The sequence below is a fragment of the Eubalaena glacialis genome, chromosome 13, assembly GCF_028564815.1.
Source record: "Eubalaena glacialis isolate mEubGla1 chromosome 13, mEubGla1.1.hap2.+ XY, whole genome shotgun sequence".
NCBI lineage: Eukaryota > Metazoa > Chordata > Mammalia > Artiodactyla > Balaenidae > Eubalaena > Eubalaena glacialis.
The window spans coordinates 884,961-905,490 of record NC_083728.1 but is presented as its reverse complement, the minus strand read 5'-3'; the positions used below and the strand labels follow the sequence as shown (position 1 = coordinate 905,490).

The 20,530-nt window shown below is 56.5% G+C and overlaps 1 protein-coding gene across 2 annotated transcripts in view; it reads right to left on the bottom strand.

Annotated features, from left to right (window-relative positions):
* The window catches only part of ZBTB46 (zinc finger and BTB domain containing 46), a 57,200-nt gene that overhangs the window by 24,608 nt on the left and 12,062 nt on the right, over positions 1 to 20,530 (bottom strand). Inside the window, exons 1-2 of one of the 2 annotated variants that reach the window (XM_061208607.1) lie at positions 12,637 to 12,724; positions 11,530 to 12,498 (exon numbers count right to left, since the gene is read on the bottom strand). In XM_061208607.1, the coding sequence (XP_061064590.1) occupies positions 11,530 to 12,498; positions 12,637 to 12,652 (985 nt within the window). In that variant the 5' untranslated portion in view covers positions 12,653 to 12,724. Of the gene's footprint in view, positions 1 to 11,529; positions 12,499 to 12,636; positions 12,725 to 20,530 lie in introns of those variants that run through there. The other variant, XM_061208608.1, reaches the window with a different exon arrangement.

The window sequence follows — 20,530 nt, the reverse complement described above, 5'->3', positions numbered from 1 at the left end:
TCCACGGAGCCAGGTGCGCCGGGCAAGGGCGGCGGGGTCCTGGGGGTGCACGAGCTCCCCGCAGAGACCTGCGCGCCGAGGCAAAGACAGGAGGTTCCAGAAAGCTGAACCGAACGTGAAGAGGGAGAGAGTCCGGTGGGCCTCCCCATGAGACGCAGGAGGACAGAGGGGACCCTCTGTCCTGAAGGGGCTCAGCCAGCCTGCCCCATGACGGCCCCCAGAGAGCAGAGCAACTTCCATGACTCGGCCACTCCTTAGCCGCCTCGATGGGTACACGAGAAAACTCAGACCCAGCCTGCTTCACGGTGCACCTTCGTTTCGGAGGAAATTACTCGAAGCTGCAGAACCAGAGGGCACGGAGGCAAGAACCACCATCAGCCAATCCACCAGACTCACCCAAAATGCCTCAGACAGCTTTCACAGAACAGTTCAATAATTGCAAGAGACTGGATTTCTGACTGCGGTCCTTGAACAGGAGTCAGGATCAGAACCGAAGAGCCAGGGCAGGCAGTGCCAGGAGCCAGGGGCCCAGGCACCTTGGGGACACATGGCCACTGACCGATGTTTGCAGACACTCCCGAACTGGAAGTGCACATTTGTCCACGCAAGGTGCATAGGAACTGGGTTTTGGGGTATGGGGAGGGCCTACCTCAGCAGAGGCCCTCAGGTGTCGAGCGCCCTGGGGGCACTGGGGCCCCGGGGAACAGGCTGAGAGATCACAGGGGCCCTGACCAGGGGCGTCACGTCCCGCAGGGCAGCACACCCTGGGTGCCTCCACCTGGATGGGTCACACTAAGGATACTACGAGACACTAAGGACACCGTCGAGGGGTAGCATCGGGCTACTGCTGACAGAAGCTCCGGAAGGATACTTTCTTTTTTTCAAACTGTAAGCCTTTTCATATTTTTCTGCCAATTCCTAAATGTTATATCAGCACTGACTTTGCATTTCTAGCCACTAAGTGTAGGGATTAAATCAAATTGAAATGAAGGCTTTGCCTCTGTCTGCACGGGCTCCTGTAAGACTTAAGCGGTTCTCAGTTCCGGGGCTGGAAAGGCCAGGATCTGGGTCCAGCAGGGCCCTGTTCCTGGTGGAGCCTGCTTCCTGGCTTGCAGCCGGCCGCCTCCCCGCTGTCCTCACCTCGGTGGGTGTGCAGACGGAGGGCAAGCTCCGATGCGACGCAGATGCCGAGGGCCTCCGTTTATCCTGATGACTTTCTCACCGGCCCCATCTCCAAATACAGCCACACCAGGGTTAGGGATTCAACATACGAATTTAGGGGACACAAACATTCAGCCCATAACAGACTGAAAACTAAAAAACACCAGATTTCAAAACCAAAATTTTAATGAAATTATATTAACAGTTTAAGTTCAAAAGCGTGTAAAAGAAATCGAGATTAGCTGAAAGATTCCAACCACATGTGAAAAGCTAAAAGTTGGGTTTCGAAGAAGGACGTCTGGGGTCTGTCGACTGAGAACTGCCGTGAGACGAGGCGCGGGAGGGACCGGCGAGCACGAGCCACAGACACACTTCATGGGTCGACGCCCTAAAGATGCTGGTGGGTGAGCGGCGAGGGTCCACGAGATGCAGGGTGACAGTGAAGGAAACGAAGGCCGTCAACTGAAAAATCCCCACATGAACATTTATGACTCAGGAAAGGTACCACGACCAGACACGCCTGTGAGGCTGTCAGGCTACCTGCGGTCACTCAGTGACCTAACCTAGAGCCCTCGTGGGTCCAGTGAAGAGCCAGCTGCACAGCCCCCAGCAGCTCGGGAAAGGACACGCGGACACGCTCCCAGCACCTGAGTGCACCCTCCATCTCCCAAGCCTTGCGGTCTGTCTGCTGAGCACCCAGGTCGAAATTCAAGCCCCCAGTTCCGGAAACAGCACTTGGGACGTCTCCCAGTATAGGGATGACACCAGTCAAACGAAGCTTGGAAGGAACCGGTCATTCTGAAGATGAGAGTCGTGAAGGAGACCAGAGGGGCTAAGGGGACTTGACTCTCCGACGTCATCTTGATGGGCCGGGCACATGCACAGCGGCCTAGGGCGCCCCACGCTGGCCCGGGTGGGCTCCTGCGCTCACTCTGGCATCCACTTTGGAGGTGCAGGGAGACCCAGTTTCCCCAGAATTTCTTGTTCAAATGAGAAAGCGGAGGAAAGTGCCCAGAAGGGAGAGGGTGTGAGGCCGACCCTGGGCCCTCCCAGGTCCTGAGCCTCCTGCCGGGCAGACAGGCTGGGAGCCTGGAGAGGGGCAGGGGGCAGGGGTGGTGCCTGGGGGCACCAGCCAGGCGCCAGGAGGGAGAGCAGGTCCTTCCCAGGCCCTTGCAGACCACAGCTTGACTTCAAAAGGAGGAATTAAGACGATGAGGTCAAAAACGAAATTCTACAAACAGAACAGGGAGTTGAAAGCAATAGTTACATTGCAACAAATCCTTTCATAGATAAAGAGTTTGATGTTACCTAAAGCCACAAAATAGGCTCTTACTAGATTATTGTTATCAAAAAACTAAAACCATTCCAAATACTCCGGGGGGGGGGGGGGCGGGGAGCGGGCAGGGGGTTGGGACCAATACAGCTGTCCTACCCATTAGCAGTAGCAACGCTTTTCTTTAGCAACTTGACATTCACGGGTTAAACTCAGACTTCATTTTGTGCTGCTTTCAGGTGGATCCCAGCTGGAGCCGGGAGAGCTGGGAAGCCAGGCTCGGACCTACGCTTCAGGAACGGCCTCCAGCCCGAGCCATCAGCCACCGTGTGTCACAGGACTGTCCCCAAGTCCCCTCCAGGCAGGGACATCTCCTGAGCGAGGACCCCAGGGGCTCCTTCCTTCAGCTGCTAGAGCTCATCCACCAAGTGACAACCCTGAAAACGTCTCATCTAACATTTTGCCTCTGAACAGTCTTTTGTGACGAACTTAGACTTAGTGACTTAGGAAAAAACCTTAAATGGTGATGTTAGAAAACTGACAGAGACTTCCCTGGTGGCGCAGTGGTTAAGAATCTGCCTGCCAATGCAGGGGACACGGGTTCGAGCCCTGGGCCGGGAAGATCCCGCATGCCTCGGAGCAACTAAGCCCGTGCGCCACAACTACTGAGTCTACGTGCCACAACTACTGAAGCCGCACACCTAGAGCCCATGCTCTGCAACAAGAGAAGCCACCGCAATGAGAAGCCTGCGCACCGCAATGAAGAGTAGCCCCCGCTCGCCGCAACTAGAGAAAAGCCCATGCACAGCAACAAAGACCCAACGCAGCCAAAAATAATAAAATTTTTAAAAAAAATGTGCAGACCCTTTGAGCCAGCAATTCAACTACAAAAAAAAAAAACAAAACTGACAAACCAGGGGCCAGATGAGGTGCGACGGGCTCGGCTGCTAGCTGTGGGGCGGTGGACCCCTTCCGGGTCACCTGGTGGTGCCGCAGGGGGCTTCCTCGGACAGAAGAGACCACGGCGGCACTGCTAGCGGCTGGACGGGGAGACCGGCCACCAAGACAAGGGACAGAGTGTTGTAGCCATTTCACACACGCGTGTGACGGCAGGAAATGTCCCCACACCGACCGCCCGGGGCAGGGGAAAAGGCGCGCAGGGCTTCGTCCCCAGGCTGACCTCTTTTTAATAAACAAGGCGACCAGGATGAAAAATATCAACATCTAACTGTAAAGGGCCAAGTGCTAAATGTAAAGATTGATTCTAGAGCAGAAAGGGGTTTGGGGGGGGGTCCTTCTTCCTATAAGTGATACATTGTAACATTTTGAAAATTTCACTCACTTACAAACTTAAGCTGAAAAGCAGAAAAGAGATTATAATTAAAATAAGCAGAATTTCTGAACAATTAAACTAGAAGATGCTGTGTGAGCTGCAAAGTGGGCACTGAACAGGTGGTGCAGCAGAGGAGGGAGCAAGTCCAGGGCCGGGGGTGATGGGACAGGCCCCCCCCACGAGGGCCTGGGCAAAGGCAGACATTCGGTTTCTAAGATTGCCCCAAATCTCCACTCCTCACGATTCTCAAAGATGCTCTCAAGCTGCCTTTGAGAGGCTTCCTGCAGATGTCCCAGCCCAGCCTGCGGCCTCTCATCCAGGGAACAGGCACCCCGTGAACACAGATGTGCAAACGGCAACACAGCGGAACCTTCTGGACGAGTGGAAACTGCGGGGCACAGGCTGTCTCCCCGCGGGACTCCACCCTCCCGAGTTACAGCTCAAACCAGACCTTAGTCCTAACTTCCGCTAGATCTCACGAACAATGCAAAATAAAGTTCAAAAAACTGTAATTATGCACTTTGTCCAAAATCTACCTTCTTACTTTATGTGTCTAAGGTGTATTATTTCTTAAGTGCTTCTTTATCCAAGTTAAAATCAAGTTACCTCATTTTCTTTAACTACCAAAATGTTTTCACTTCATACAAGAAATTCTCTTTAATTAAATATATATATACAGCTAGTAAGGTAGTTCCACGGGCAGGTGGTATCAGAACAGCTGGACACCACATGCAGAAGGTGACCGTGAAGGCGGACCCCTCGCCTGCCACATGCAAAGATCGGCATGCATCCCAGGCCTGCAGTCACACCCAATCCTCCAGGGGAACCACGGGAGAAACCTTTGTGACCTCAGGCAAAGGTCCCTTGGATTAGACCCAAATAGCATGAACCACAAAAGAAAAAAGTTCATATACTGGCCTTCATCAAAATTTAAAATGTGTACACTCTTCAAAAGACACCGTTACAGGAAGAAACGAGCCAAAGGCTGAGAGAGAATGTTTTCAGAGCACACACCTGATGAAGGACTTGCCACCAGGACACTCGGAGGATGCTCTACTCAGCAGAAGACGCTTCCCCAGGGAGAGGGGTCAATGGCAACTAGGAAACGACGCTCGTCGTCAGAGCGGGACCCCGGCCAGCACAGGGTGCTGGACAGCCCAGCTCTCAAACCCGCCACCATGCACGGCCCTGAGCAGAGACCGCTCAAAGGAAGACAGGGGAGGCTGGTGAACCCCTGAGAAGACACTCAGAAAACCATAAGGAACCTAAGGGCAGGACAGTAATAAAGACGCAGACGTAGAGAATGGACTTGAGGACACGGGGAGGGGGAAGGGTAAGCTGTGATGAAGTGAGAGAGTGGCATGGACATATATACACTATCAAATGTAAAACAGACAGCTAGTGGGAAGCAGCCGCATGGCACAGGGAGATCAGCTCGGTGCTTTGAGACCACCTAGACGGGTGGGATAGGGAGGGTGGGAGGGAGGGAGACGCAAGAGGGAAGAGATATGGGGAAATATGTATATGTATAGCTGATTCACTTTGTTATAAAGCAGAAACTAGCACACCATTGTAAAGCAATTATACTCCAATAAAGATGTTAAAAAAAAAAAAAAAGAGAGCTGTGTGAGGCGTGCCCCCACGCCCTCCAGAACGGCTAAGATTTAAAAACGAACCCAATCCACGGTCTGCGGGACGCTGACACGAGTGTAGATCTCACACACCCCTGGTTTCTTGCACGCACACTACCCGACGGCCCAGCAGCCCAGTCCTGGGAGGAATGCAGACAAATCACACAAATACTCGTCCTGGGACGTTCACGGCAGCTTGATCATAATTGCCAGAAATCACCCAAATAACCCAAACGTCCATCAGCAGGTGTGTTACAGCAGAGAACGGAGTAACGTTTGGCAGTGAAAGGATGATTTGTGGACGCACGTGGCGGCCTGAGCAAACCCTGAGAGCATGTTGGAAATCACAGCCAGGGACAGATCAGAAGTTCCCGAGGCTGTGGAGGGAAGCAGCCCAGGGTCCCCTGGTGGTGACTGTGCGGGGCCAGGTTGGTTTCCTGGCTGTGATGCTGACACGTCAGCATCGGGGGAAGCTGCCTAACACGTACACGGGCTCTCTCTGCATTATTTCTTACAAGTGACTGTAAATCTGCATCATCTCAAAATGGACACAAGAGGACCGCACAGCACACCCTGTGTGACGCCCTCCCTTGCGACCCCCAGGCTGGCAGGAGGCGGGGTGGGGTGGGGGGTGTCCAGAGGCTGAGGGGATGTCTTGAGGGGACGTCTGTCATCCAACGGCACATGTACGGTGTGGGGACCCAGCCTCAGAAATGCGGGCTCTGGTGAGAGGCTGGCCGGGGTGCTGGGATGAGGTGCCGGTGTCGGCCCTCTGAAATTCAGAGAACGAGGCGGGTTCGGATGACCAGATGCATAAACATGTAAACGCAGCAAGACGTTAGCAGCTGGAGAATCTCAGCGCAGGCAGGCTCACTTTAGTTTTTCCAACTTTTCTCCAAGTGTGAATATTTCCCCCAATAAAATGGCAGGGAGAGAGACAATAAATTATTCAAACCGTACACTTGAAATCTGTGCAGTTTATTTTATTTTTTTAATAAATTTATTTATTTTATTTTAGGCTGCATTGGGTCTTTGTTGCTGTGCACAGGCTTTTCTCTAGCTGCGGCGAGCGGGGGCCCCTCTTCGTTGCGGTGCGTGGGCTTCTCTTTGCGGTGGCTTCTCTTGTTGCGGAGCACGGGCTCTAGGCGCTCGGGCTTCAGTAGTTGTGGCACGCGAGCTCTAGAGCGCAGGCTCAGTAGTTGTGGCGCATGGGCTTAGTTGCTCCGCGGCATGTGGGATTTTCCCGGACCAGGGCTCGAACCCGTGTCCCCTGCATTGGCAGGCGGATTCTTAACCACTGTGCCACCAGGGAAGCCCTGTGCAGTTTACTGAATGTATATCATACTTAAAACAATAGGAAAGGGAATGGCAGTTTTCACCAAAACACCTCGTTATTATCTGTGTTCCCATGATGGTCCCCAGGTGTCTGGGTCTTAATCTCCGAGACCGTGAACATGTCACCTCACGTGGCAAAAGGGACTTTGCAAGTGTGATGGGAGATCACCCTGCCCGTCCAGGGGTCCCTGTCCACACAAGGGTCCATCTCAGAGGAAGAGGGAGGCATGAGGGCCAGAGACAGCGAAGGGGATGCGGCACCAGAGCTGAGGTCCGAGTGATGCGGGGCCACGGGCCAAGGAATGCGGCGCCTCTGGAAGCTGGAAAAGGCCGGGATTCTCCCCTGAGCCCCCAGAAGGATCCAGCCCTGCGAACCGGCGACATCTGGGCGAGAGATAATACAGCTGGGCTGCTTCAAGCCACTAAGTCTGCGGTGATTTGTCATAGCAGCAGGAAACGGACACGCCCCTAGAAACACCTCTAGGTCTACACCAAAAACACACATGCCACCAGCACCAGAAGGCATGCACCGAGGGTCCTGGCAGCCAGGCCCATCAAGGTCAGGACAGAGCCCACGGCTCGGGAAGGGGCGGGCACCCCCGGGGGCTCCATCAACAGCAGGCTGACCGGGAGAAACCAGCACACAGAGGCCGAGTCAGGACACACTGCCTGGGGAGGTGGTGCCCAGGACGGGCATCGGGGTGTCTGGGGGGGTGGGTCATGCCCCCCTCGCAGGCTGAACATCTGGGATTTGACTTAGAAGAGTCAAATGTGTATGTTCTGCTTCCATTTTCTAAAAGTTTGAAAAAAGCAGTAGCATAAAAGTTTTCAAATGAGCAGTTAAAAATTACACTCACAACTCCTTTTAAAATCTCCATTTAAACGTAAGCTCCCAAGCTGTGCTTTTAAGTGTATGTATATAAATACACGTATATACAGCAAATACAAAATATACGAGCATCTCCCTGGGCACTTCAACACAACCAGAGCCTCCTTGTCCCTGGGAGGTGGGTGCCTGCGGGGCTTCGGTCCCCACCCCGGTCGGCACCCTGGGGGCGTCACTGTCACAGTGTCCAAACATCAGAAGAAAACACACACTTGGATGAAGAGGACAAAACCCCTCAACTTCAAATCAGAACAGGACCCAGCGAGGTGGCAGCACGTCTGCGAACCCGCCTGGAAGCAGCAAAGGCAGGTGACCTCCGTGTTAGGTCAGCAGGGGGCGCCCGCGAGACCAGGAAGGGCAGAGACGCACCCTGCAGCAAATGAGCCATGGAAAAGCTACCAGACAGCTCTGCCAGCAGAAGGGCCCCAGCCAACCCCCGTCCCTCTGTCGCGAGCGGAGCCTTGGGGGTCCCGAGAGTGACCGTGGGCCGCGCCCACCTGTCGCCTCCCAGGGGCCCCGCCTTGTCCTGACCCACCCAGACCCAGACCCTCCAGCTCCTCCTCAGGGCGGGGGCGGGCGGTGGCCCCGGGGGACCAGCCTCGGCTTCCACATCTAGATGATGAAAGACCTCAGGGGCTCTGTCTTCATGAACTGAATTTTCTAGAAAGTCCAGGAACTTCCATTTCATCAGAAAAGAAGCTCCGCTGGCCACTCAGCAAAGCCACAGTGACGAGGCTCTTCAATCCAGGTGGTAACTTGGAAGTGCGGCCTCAGGCCAGGACTGGGCAGCCAGGGGGGCACAGGCCAAGGGTCTCAGGGCCGAGCCCCGCCCTCACCCAGGCCCCGTCCCCAGCGATCCCGCTCTCCTGGGCCAGCACGAGGGCCCCTCCCCCACCTCCCTTCTCAGCAGCAGGTACGTTCCCAACGTACCGCCCCACGAAGGCCACTGCTGAGGTGTCGGGGCCACAGCTGCCCCCCGAGCACGGCCCCGAGGTCGACCAGAGGAATTCCAGGCAATTCCGCTCATTTCTGAAAGGAAAACATCTGGGGGTACAGCCAAGGGAGGGGCTACCGGCCTGGCTTCAGCCCCAGCATCGAGCTGCGAGGGAGGAGACCCTCCGACCTGGGCAGGGGAGGGCTGGGCCCTGGCCCCAGCAGGACGGCAGCTGCGAGCTTAGAGCATCCACCAGAGTCTCCGGAGGCCACCTGCACGCCCTGAACCCGCTCTGTGCTTCCAACGTACTCTTCAAAATCCCAGGACGCCAGGGTCCACCCTTACCGAGGTTCAGGGATAAACAGTTCCTTCACAAGACCCACACGCTTTATTCTAGCTCAGAACTTTATTTCTGCAGATCCTTTTCGGAACACGTGTGGGATGTCGGGATGGGGCACCTGGGCTCTCCTGGCACCTGCTTCTGAACGAGTACAACCCACCGCATCGGAGGCTCACGGTCTTGGGATCATAGACAAGGGGCCAAGGCTGGAGCCGGCAGCTACCACGGGGCCGGCCTGTGTCCATCGCACCCGCACGTGTAAACGCCGTTTCCCACAGCTGTAACCCGGAGGTACATTTCAATGGATGTTTTCTTGGAAGCTACTGGGTTAGAAAGCACTTGGCTGCCTGCTTAGAAGAATCACTTTTAAATGCGAACAGGCCCCCGAGTCCCTGACGCCGAGGTGGGACACACAGGGGACAGGGGGGCGGTCCTGCTGCAGGGCTGGGCATCGGAGCATCTTCGTCAAGCGCCCTGAGTGATAAGCAGGAACCACCTGACACATTCCTTTGGAAAAGGGCCTTTTCTCCTATAAACGGGATGAGAATAAAACAATACTCTCCTCTAAGATGTAATAAATCTTTAATGAAAGCAAACTCTCCTCCATTGGGGATCACAATTTATGCTTCCAAACCCCAGCCCAGGGCCAGGGCAGAGGAATAAATGGCCACCGTGACGGGCAGAGCCGTCCCACGCAAGCCCACACCTCGGGTCCTTGTCTTAGCAGCTCAGGGGAAATCTCGCAGTTGCCTTGGTAACCCAAGGGATTTCAGACATTAGCAGGAGTACACCAGCAGAAATCACTTGTTGGATTCTAAAAACACCTTCTGCTCGACAACTGCATTTAAAACATCAAACCCACAGGCTTAAGGAGCGTCCTCATTCTTAACACGTTGATCTAGAGCCTCCAGCCCCGCAGCCCGCCGGACGACTCGTGATGCAGCAGGTGTAGGACAGGACGGGAAGGCTCTGCGGCCCTGACCCACCCAGGAGGTTCCTTAAGTCAGTCCCTGTGGACGCTGCTCTCCAGGCTTTAGTCAGAGCTAAAGGGACGTTTAGTCGTCACGGAGAGAGCAGACACAGACAACCACTGTGCCGACCGCCGGCAGGGAGACAGGTGGGCTTTCTATCATCTCAGAAACTTAACCTTCTTCTGACTTAGTTCAGTTACACTCAACGGTTCTGCGGGGGGCTTCCCATCAGGGACATTGGCAACGTCATGACCAGGGGTGGGCGGCTCCTGGCATCCAGTGGGCGGAGGCCAGGGCACTGCCGATGTCCTACAGCGCTAAGGACGCCACCTCACACAGAATCATCCTGCCGAGGGGGCGACACTGGTGAAACCAGCTTGGACTGAACCTGCAGGAGGCTGGCCCAGCGCTCGGGGCTGGGGGACACACAGGAGCAATGAGAATGAGAACCAATGAGAAAGGCTACAGTGTCTCCTGAGGCTGGTGAGAAAGTTCTGGAGATGGATAGTGGCGATGTATTTAATGCCAACACACTTAAAAATGGTTAAAGGGGTGAAGTTCATGATACGTATGTTTTACCACAATAAGCAAGCTAGTGTATCAAGAGCCCCAGGGTTGCCCACCCAACTCCAGCACAGCCCTAGCACTGGTGACACCTTTCAGGGCTTGTGCCCACGGTTCACTGCCTTCTGTCCACCTCTGAGCCCCCACTGATTTCTAACCTCCTTCCTGGAGGGGCCTCCCCAACGTGGTCACTTGCTGAGAAGCCTCCATCCTGCTCTGGACCAACCCCGTCCCACCAAAGCCCCTCCTCACTCCAAACGCAGCCCTCGTGGCCCCATCTGCCACTCGGGAAAGCTCGGTGCAGCCGTAGTTATCACATGCTCGGCGCCAGCAAGAGCACCTGGCATCTAGGAAACATTTCATTTGTTTACTAGCCTGGGAGACAGACAAAACCATCCTCCAGAGGGTGAGGGCCAGCGTCAACAAAGCTAAGCTAAGAGCCCTCACGGCTGACGGACTCGGGGTCCAGAAGGGGCTCCCCACCTGCGCGGTAGCGCCCACCGGCTGCTCTGTGGGCGGACCACAGAACCCGCACTTGTTGGCAACGAGGAAATACCCCTCATTGGGAGGGGAGCTTGTGGCCACGAGCCCTCACGTGCCCAGGACGAAACATACACACGTGGTGTTTCTTCCACGTTGACAACAATGGCCACGGCCGGAGCCCACACGCCTGGCCTGTCCTTCCCTTCCGCCCGAGTCACGTCACTTCGTGCACTTCTTCATCTTTTTAACGCTGTCACGTTTACATCTTTAAAAATTAAGTTACCCCACCCAGTGCCTACGAGAGGCTCCTCCACACCCCACGCTGGGGCTCCTTCCGGGTGTCACCCCGCCTTTCCAGCTCCAGAAAATCCCCAGCCCAGCAGCCTCTGTGTGTCGGCGGCCCTGGCGCGCCCGCTGGGACGCGTCGGCCGCTTTCCCTGCGCTCACACCGATTTACTACAGAAGGGGGTGACCCGCGGGAAGCCACCAGCGTCAGCCTGGAGAGGTGCCACTTCACGGACAAAACGAGCGGCCCCGGGGCCACCGACAAACAGTGCCTTTGGGCTGCCCGTGGCCCCAGGGCGCCTGAGCCCGGCCTGTACCCAACGCAAGGCTTACTTGAGTCTCGGCGGCTGAAGGGCCACCCGGGCGTCGGGAGGGGAGACGGCAGCGGGGAGCCGGCCCGGCTGTCGTCCTCCGCGCGCTGCGTGATGTGCCGGACCGTGTCTTTGTTTTTCCGATTCTTCCTCCGGCCCGTGGGCTGCCAGCCGTCCGCCGCAGCCTGCTCGGAGAAGGAGTTCTGAACGGCAGCGTCCCCGGCGGAGGGCGGCTCGCTCCCCCCGTAGTGAGTCGGCGAGAGCTGCTCCTCCTTGACGTGCAGGGGCCCGCAGCCCACGTCGCCAGGCCACAGCGGCTGTGAGGGGAGGTCGTCGGGGCCGTCGGCCTTGGGCTCCTGGTCCTCCTTCCCGTAGCTGCTCCCGCCCTCGTGGCAGCTGGCGATGGCCGAGTCCCCGGAGGAGTTGGCGGGGCTCGTGCGCCGGGCCAGCCACGGGGAGATGCTCCTCCCGGCCATCACGGCGGAGATGAGGGCGTCCGCGCCGCTGCCGGGTGGGGCGCCCACCTCGAACTCCGAGAGCTCGTCCGAGGCGTCCGGCTTGATGCTGATGTCCAGCGCGGCCTTGATAAAGTCATGGCAGGCCTGCACGATGTCCGTCATCTGCAGGAAGCTGGCCGCTGACATCACCTCGATGACGTTCCTGCTGGTGAGGGCCAGGTGGGCGGAGTACATGAAGTCGATGATGGCCTTGAAGCCCTGGGCCGTGACGATGTCCAGGTGCGTGACCGTGGCCTGGTCGGACGCCTTCTGCACCTGGCAGTAGAGCGTCTTAAAGTAGCGGCTGCTGCCGAGCAGGACGTTCTTGTGGGCCTTGAAGACCTTGCCCTCGACCACCACGCACACGTCGCACAGGACGCCGTGCTGCCTTTGCTCGTTGAGCTCGTGGAGCAGGTGCCGGTAGTGGGACGCGATTTCCATATCTTCCCGCCGGTTGTTCATCTGGGATCCCGGGGTGGTCTCTTCTACGGACTCTGTGGGGCAAGAACGGAAGGGTTACCCGCACGGTCGACACACACACCGAAGGAGTTAGGAGGGTGCACGGAGGGCGGCCGCCGGGCACAGGGCACTCGACGGTGGGCACCTGAACCAGCGTCCAGTTTGAGGCTCACCTGTCGTCGGGCACATGGCGCTCTGAACAGAATCCTACACGCTGCAGCCAACCCTCCGAGCAAACAAATATTCCAGAAAGGAGGAGAACACCCATCCACAGTCGAAGTGACTTTCTCACCCAAACAGAAAATCAGAACATCTAGGCCAAGTAACCCAGGGGCACCTTCATCCCTCACCCTTGAAGAAGCATCCTTTAAAAACAAAGCGACAACAACATGCTACACAAACAAAACCCCTAGAACAGCGAGGACTGAAGTTGGACGTCCACAAACTCCCAAACTCCGGCCCGAGCCAGCCCCAGAGGGAGAAGGCCCTGTGACCAGCTCAGCCCCCAGGAAGGTGTCTGGTGTGGGGAGGGACCCAAGGTGATGAGAACCCCCTTCACGGTCCCAAGCACCCGAATCATTTCTCGACTTGGGCCCCACGCGCTGCTCTCCCCAGACTCGTTCCCCAGCTCTTTGCTGCTCCCAGAGTTTCCCGGGGCCACCGGATCGGGCAGACAAAACAACAGAATTTCAGTGCCGCCCAGACTGGAGGCCAGAGCCCGACCGAGGCCGAGGTGTAGGCAGGACTCCCTCCGAAGGCCCCGCCGGGGGATGCATCCTGGCCTCCGTCAGCTTCTGCGGTGACCGGCAATCCTCAGTGTCCTTGGCTCGTGGGAGCATCACCCACCTCTGCCTCTGCCGTCTCCCTGTGTGCGTGTCTGTCCCAGTGTCCCCTCCTACAAGGACATGGTCATATCGGATTAGGCCCATCCTACTACCTCAGTACAAATCACATCCAAACTAGGTCAGGTTCTGAGGCGCTGGGGGCTAGGACTTCACTGTACGAAACCTGGGGCCAGGCTCACCGCATAAGATGCCCTGCAGAAGACAGGTCTTCCCTGATAAACACACCGTTTTCCAGCTGGTCAAAGGTGCGGACGTCCATCCACTTTCCCCGGGGGGGGGGGGGGAGGGGAGGGGCGGAGGGCCGGGGCCACCTCATTTGTGCAACACCTTCCTTTAGACTTTACGTTTCGCATCATCATCTGAGGTCACCTGGAAACGCCCACAGTCCCCAGGCTGGGAGAACGAGGCTGGGGAGAGTCCAAGCCTTTCACTCCCTTGTCTCCCTCGACAGCCCACCCAGCACCGTCCCTGCCAGGCGAGAACAGAGACCCCCCCGCCGCTCCAACCAGCCCCCTGACTCGAAGACCAGAATTAAACACGCTGCTTCGATCAATCGTGTGACAGCAGCGGGACCTGACCCCGCGGACGGGCCCTGAGGAGAGTAGGTAAGCTCAGAACTGGCTGCGGGGGCCCTAGGCTCACAGCTGACACCAGGGGTGCTCAGCCCTGGGTGCGTGGACCACCCCCGAGGGTGGTCAGCAGCCGGTCTGCCCCTCCCCCAGGGCGTGGGAGGCAGGGAGGGGGACAGACAGGCCGTCCAGGTGTGGCTTCACACCGCACACCTGGCGTTACAGACTCAGGTTAGCCAGACGCTGAGGGAGGAACCGAAACACACGTCAAACCAGGAAATCGACCATTTAAACTCAAAGCATCGGCTTCACGCCCGGAGTCCACGCGGAGCTCCGGCCGAATATGGGGGGAGGTACCGAGAGCTCTAAGGACCCTGCATTCAAGTTAGGGAGAGACATGTCTCATCGCCTGGCTTCCTATATGAATAATAAGCCTCTTTACTCACCAGTGAAACAAGAGAGTCTAAGAATTAGGAAGAACACTGAAAAGGGGCAAAATGCCAGTGCCGTTTTAGAGAAGCAACAACTACCTCGGGGGCTTGCATTTCTCAAATAATTTCAACTCATATGGAAAGTTCTAAAATAAATTAATATTCAATCAGAGCAGCTTAAAATCAGTTATGTACTTCATAGAGATTCTGTTGTAAGAAAACACAATCTTCATTAGGGAAGAAAGTCACCTGTACACTAAAACGAAAAGGCATCTAAAGGAATGATAATCAAAAATAGATTAGTCTGGGGGACTTCCCTGGCAGTTCAGTGGTTAGGACTCTCCGCGCTCCCACTGCAGGGCGCACAGGTTCGATCCCTGGTTGGGGAACTAAGATCCCACGTGCCGTGCGGTGCAGCCAAAAAAAAAAAAAACAACAGATTAGTCTGCTACGGAAGTATTAAGGATACACGTAATTTATCCAGTTTATCCAGGAAGCTTTAGGGGAATAACTGAATTTGCATTACAAAGTTGGTAATGTCTCCACATCAGTAAGAGGTCATGGGGGTCCCACCCACCTGACTGCAGCAGAAGAGCGGCTGCCCAGTTGCATTTCAGCAGCTGTGACCCTAAACATGGAAGCATCCTGGGTAGTCATGTCATATGATGGCCTGATAAGAAAGATGCAGGCTTCAGACTAAAGCACGCTCACCACAGTTTTTCTTTGAGGGCAAGGGCAGCAGAGCATCTGCTACTGTCAAGTGAAGATGCACCTGGCCGTGGGTCACACAGCTGTTCAGGGAACACATACCTGTGGACCCACACCTGTTCACAGGACACACATCTGATAACCTGACTGTCATCTCTGAATTACCTGTGCTGCTGCACAGATCACAGGGCATTTTCATGCATCCAAAGGTCCACGCGGGCAGCTCTGTGAGGAAGGGACCCTCAGAGAGAAGCCTGCGGTCCTAAGGGACTCAGATGTCACACTGACAGGAGCAGCTAAGGCTGGGTGAGACCAAGGGGCATTTGTTGCCACACTGGCACCTGAGACTTCACCAAAGTGACCCACGTGCGACCTGGAAGCCACACCATCTCTCCAGCGTTTTTATTTCTCCTGTGGGGTCTCTACTGTCTATTTTATTTATAGCTTGCTAATCTCAAGACACTTCAGTTTCGGACAGAATCCCTTATGAAACGTGACCACTTTGGTGCCAGAACAACTTGAATCCATGTTCCAGACCAAACTCCAAAAGCTGCGTCGCCCTGCACAGTGCGGGGCTCGGGGCTGGCCACCCTCACACTGGTAACCTGGGGCACAGGGACCATGCCAGAGACCCCACACCGAGGGACAAAGGGGGCAGCCGCGGGTCTGTCCTGCCCAGTGGGCAGCCTGCCTGCTGCAGGACCCATTTCCAATCCCGCAGCCTCCGGGAAGGGCAGAGGTGGTCTCCAAGCTGCCAGGCAGGGAAACTGAGGCTTGGAGATTCCCAGAGTCCGGCCGTCGGGGAGCCACAAGCACGTGCTGGGCGCCACCATCCCGGGCCCCCGAGTCTCACTGTTGCGAGACAGCTCCCACGACCCGAGAGACACAAGTCTCGGCTGCTGAGCACGGTGACCCAGGGGCGAGGGGGGCTTTGAGGTCTCCCCCAAACAAGCCGCACTCAGATGTGAGCACAGACCTGCTCTGCCAGCCTCCTCTCTGAGAGGCAGGTACCTGATGTGGGTGTCAGGGGTGCTCCCCTGTCTGTCACTTCCAGGGTTCAGAGCCCCCGGCACCCCAATCCCAGAGCACCTCCCGAACCTTTTCCCTACAGCATCTGAAGGTAGAGGGGTCTCAACCAAAAGCCATCTTCACAAATTATCAGCAGGAGCTATGTGTCTTATTCATCCAGCGCGTCCATGAGACCACTGATGCATCGTGGGCAAAAGCCAAATAAATCGCCAAGTCTCAAAATGCACAAGAACCATGAAACGTGGAGACTGCTGTGAGTATATTTCATTTGCTGCACTGTGTTCAAAGTAGTAATTCCGGGAGCTGGATGGGGTATTTTTTTCCTCTGGTCCCTAAGGAGCTCCACCTGGAAGGCAACTGGTTCTAATAAGAATGTAAAACAGTGGATGCAATTTGGACGTGTGTCCTGCTGCACCCAAACAAGCCCCAGGTCTGTACAGGGACCTGGGCCCCTGGTGGGCCGGCCCCTCTCCCAGGCCAGTCACCAAGTCTCAGTCCAGAAAAACCTAACCCTAACAGGTAAGTGCCTCCAACACCCACAGAACCTTCTTGCCAACCCAACTTCATCTCCCTTCTCACTTCTGCATTTTCATTGCACTCAATTTACACTTCCTTGAAATTTTCCTTCAGATGTTACCTAACAGGCAAATATTGTTTTAAAGCAGAAGCAAGATACCTTTAGTGCTAGAACCAAGCCTCCCCGATGCTAGTCTGCAGAAGCCAAGCTGCTCCCCGCAGGCCCCGCGAGGCCGCTCCTCCACTGCCCCCCCCCACAACCGGCCGAGCCCATCTAAACGGCCCTTCCACAAAGACACGGGTGAATCTCTAGATAACTACGCGGCGTGAAAGCAGCTGGACAAAGGAGACAGTGCAGGAGTCCCTGCCGTGAAACCGGAACCTGCAAAGCGACCTACAGGGAAGGGGACAGAAGGCAGGTCAGGGGCTGCCTGGCCTGGGGACAGCGAGGGATGGAGACCCCAGGCGTGTGCAAACCCATCCAACTACACTCTCTGATGAGTAGTTTGTTGTAAGCAAATCATTACAAGGTCGATTAGAAGCTATTTTTATGGAAACATTCTTGTTCAACTACAAACATGTGCGTATCTATTGCCTTTTGCTGTGGGTCGCACCGCATCCCCCAAACTCACTCGTTGGAGTCTTAATCCCCAGACCTCAGCATGTGACCTTATTTGGAAATAGGGCCCTTGCAGATGTAACTGGTTAAGACAAGGTCGTTAGGGTGGGCCCTGATCCAACGTGACATGTGTCCTTATAGGAAGAGGACACTGGGACACAGACACCACACAGAGAGACAGCTGTGTGACAACAGTGATGAGCCCACAGCCAAGGAACCACCAGGAGCTGGAGAGATGCCTGGGACAGAGGGGGCACGGCCCTTGCCCTCCAACTTCTGGCCTCTGGGACTGCGATGGAATAAATCTCTGTCGTTTAAGACATTCAGCCCCGGGTTCTGTCAGGAGCCCCAGGACATACCATATCTACCACGGAACGCCACTGATGCCAACGGGGTGATTCAGCGTGGATGAAAAGCACTCCGATGCTTCTCGACAAGAAAAGCCCGCTCTGCCTAACCCCGGGTGTCCCACGGGCAGAACCCAGGCAGCTCGGCACCCTCGCTGCACGGACACTACTTCCCTCACCCCGAGGGTTACGACGTTCTGAAAAACCCAAGGTCAAGACACCAACGACGGGAAATCATGTTATAACCCACAGTTTATATACATCGTATCGTCAGTGTTCATGGTTGCCTTTTAAGATTTAAAACCGAGCTCCTGCCTGGGAAGAAATACCCCACATGCGTTAACAGAAGTCATCCTTAACTGCCTGATGGGGGCGGCTTCGCCCAAAGTTTCTCCGGTGACCACAGTCTGACGCCCTTGGGTGCTGGAGACCGGCGTGATCTCAGAAGGCAAAGTTGTGCCGGCAGGATGGGCCCCGCCCCGCCCCGCCCTCTCCCTTGCTGCCGCCTCTTTGGGTTCCTTTGCCTCCATCCAGGCTGGAGCGCCCCCCCACCCCGCCTTTCCTACCTGCGTAAATGTCACCTCGCTCTCAGGGTGCGCACCCTGACCACGTAGGGCTGGACGCGTCCTGTGACCGCGGGGACCCCCCCTTCCAAGACCGTTGGGGCGGCTTCCGCCACCCCCCGCCTGCCCAGCTCTCGCTCTCAGCGAGGAAGGACCCACAGAGTCCCAGGGTCTCACCCACATCCTGGCGTTGCCCCAGGCCGTTTCCGCGTCCGCCCCTGCGGCGCCCAGGAGCCTGGAGCTGCGCTGGGTGCTGGCGCCCAGGCTGAGGACAAGGCCCCCCCAGCTGCCATTCCAGAGCAGCACACAGGTGCCGCGAGGGCGCCCGCGCTTGGCGAGGGGCCAGGGTCGGGGAGGCTTCCCAGATGGGGGCACAAGCCAGTCAGGACAAGGGAGTAGGGGCTGGAGGTGGGGCGGGGGAGAGGGCCCCAGGAGGGAGCAGCACATTGTGGGTGGCGCTGGCCTCCACACAAGGCCCTGTGAGCTGCCATTCCCGGGTTCAGGGCCTCGGTGGGGGGGGGGGGGGCCCTCCCACGCTCACCCTGGCCTGGGGCTAAGCAAGCCTCAAGGGGGCTGGAGAGAGTCCACCTTCGCACTCCAGGTCTGCGCTGGCGTGGAGACAACACAGCCACCCCAGCGACCCAGCCAAGCCCTGACCCTGGAGGTGCCAGGCCACCGAGCCACCGCCCGGGGCCGTTCCAGCCCAGCCCCAGAGGACCGCGGCCCTGACCCACGGAAGAACCGCAGAAGTCGGCCCCAGCACTTTGGGACACAAGAGCCCCTGTGTTTCAGGATGGTCAGAGCGCAGCGAGTGGTGGCCAAAACACAGGCAGCCCGGAGACGGCACAACACCTTGGGCGTCTGGCGGGAGAGAGCACGCGACAGTGAGATGGGGCAGGGCCAGGGAAAGACCCCACAACCAGCCAGGGCGGTGCCAGTGTAGGCCTCAGGGTGGCACCAGCCACCAAGACCGAGAGCCCAGGGCCCAACACACTGAGGGGAGACCTGGACTCTCAGAGGAGAGCAGACCCCGGGGGGTCCCAGATGTCCTGATTCGGGTTCTGGCACAGGGGAGGGTGCCCAGGGCCCTGGGAACAAGTGTAGGGGCAGGGAGAGAACAGAAGAGATCATGTAGGGACAGGGGAGACCTCCCATAAAGGCCTAAGTGAGAGCCAAGGCCCCGGCCGGGCGCGTCGGCCCGAGAGCTCTGTCACTTCTGCTGGTGGGAAGCTGGTCGGGGGAATTTGTTTTGTGGGACTGGGGAGAGAAAGAGGAAGAGGTCACCACTTTACCTGCGCTCCCAGGCACCTCCTGCTACACTCGACTCCCATTCTGGACGTTTCGTCTCTAAACCACGCTTCATCATAACGGGCAACTAAACTATCAGCTCCCTTAGGCTGCGCTGGGGCACCGGGCAATACAAATGTGCTCGTTTTACAGGTGGAGCAACAAAGGCAAACCCTGCTGTGGAATACAAAAGGGATGCAAGCGCCCAGCTGGTGACACTGCCTCCTCCTCCAGGGAGCCTCCAGGGGTTCCTCCCACTAGGCTCACAAGGTGCCTCTGTCACCCGACACCTTCACACCTTCCCACCGAATCTGAGAGCCACTCCACACAAGGACCACATCTTGACACGGAACAGTCCCGGTGCACACCCTTGGGGGTCAACAAAACGACAGTACTGGGCTTCCCTGGTGGCGCAGTGGTTAAGAAACCGCCTGCCAATGCAGGGGACATGGGTTCGAGTCCTGGTCCGGGAAGATCCCACATGCCGCTGAGAAACTAAGCCCGTGCGCCACAACTACTGAAGCCTGTGCTCTAGAGCCCGTGCTCTGCCACAAAGAGTAGCCCCCGCTCGCCACAACTAGAGAAAGCCCGCATGCAGCAACAAAGACCCAACGCAGCCAAAAATAAATAAATTAATTAATTAATTGATTTTTTTTAAAAGACAGTACCTTTTTCACCTGAAACCTGGGATATTGACATCTTACGTTTTAAAATCAAGAAATATTGTTTAAGTGTCCCATCTTAACCGTTGACAGAAGTAGAAGCAGACAGCACCTTCTTGACCCTGGGTGGGCCTGAGGGTGGACCGTGAGGCCGTGCCCCCGACCAGCCACGACTGGCCACACGCCCCACGACATCCCAGTGCCACATGCTCTGGGTCTCGCAATTCAGAGCTGACACCGCAGGTGTGGCTGGGAAGTGGGCTCCAATGGTCTGCGTTAGTCACAGCTCACAGCAAAGGTGGGGGGTGGATACAGAGTCACTCGCTATCGTGGGGTGAATTTTGTCCCCAAAAGACAGTACCTGTGAATGCGACCTTATTTGGAAATTGGATCTTGGCAGATTTAACCAAGTTAAGATGAGGTCATAACCCAAGTGGGTCTGATGTGTCACCAAAGGGGGAAATCTGGACACAGACATGCACAGAGGGACA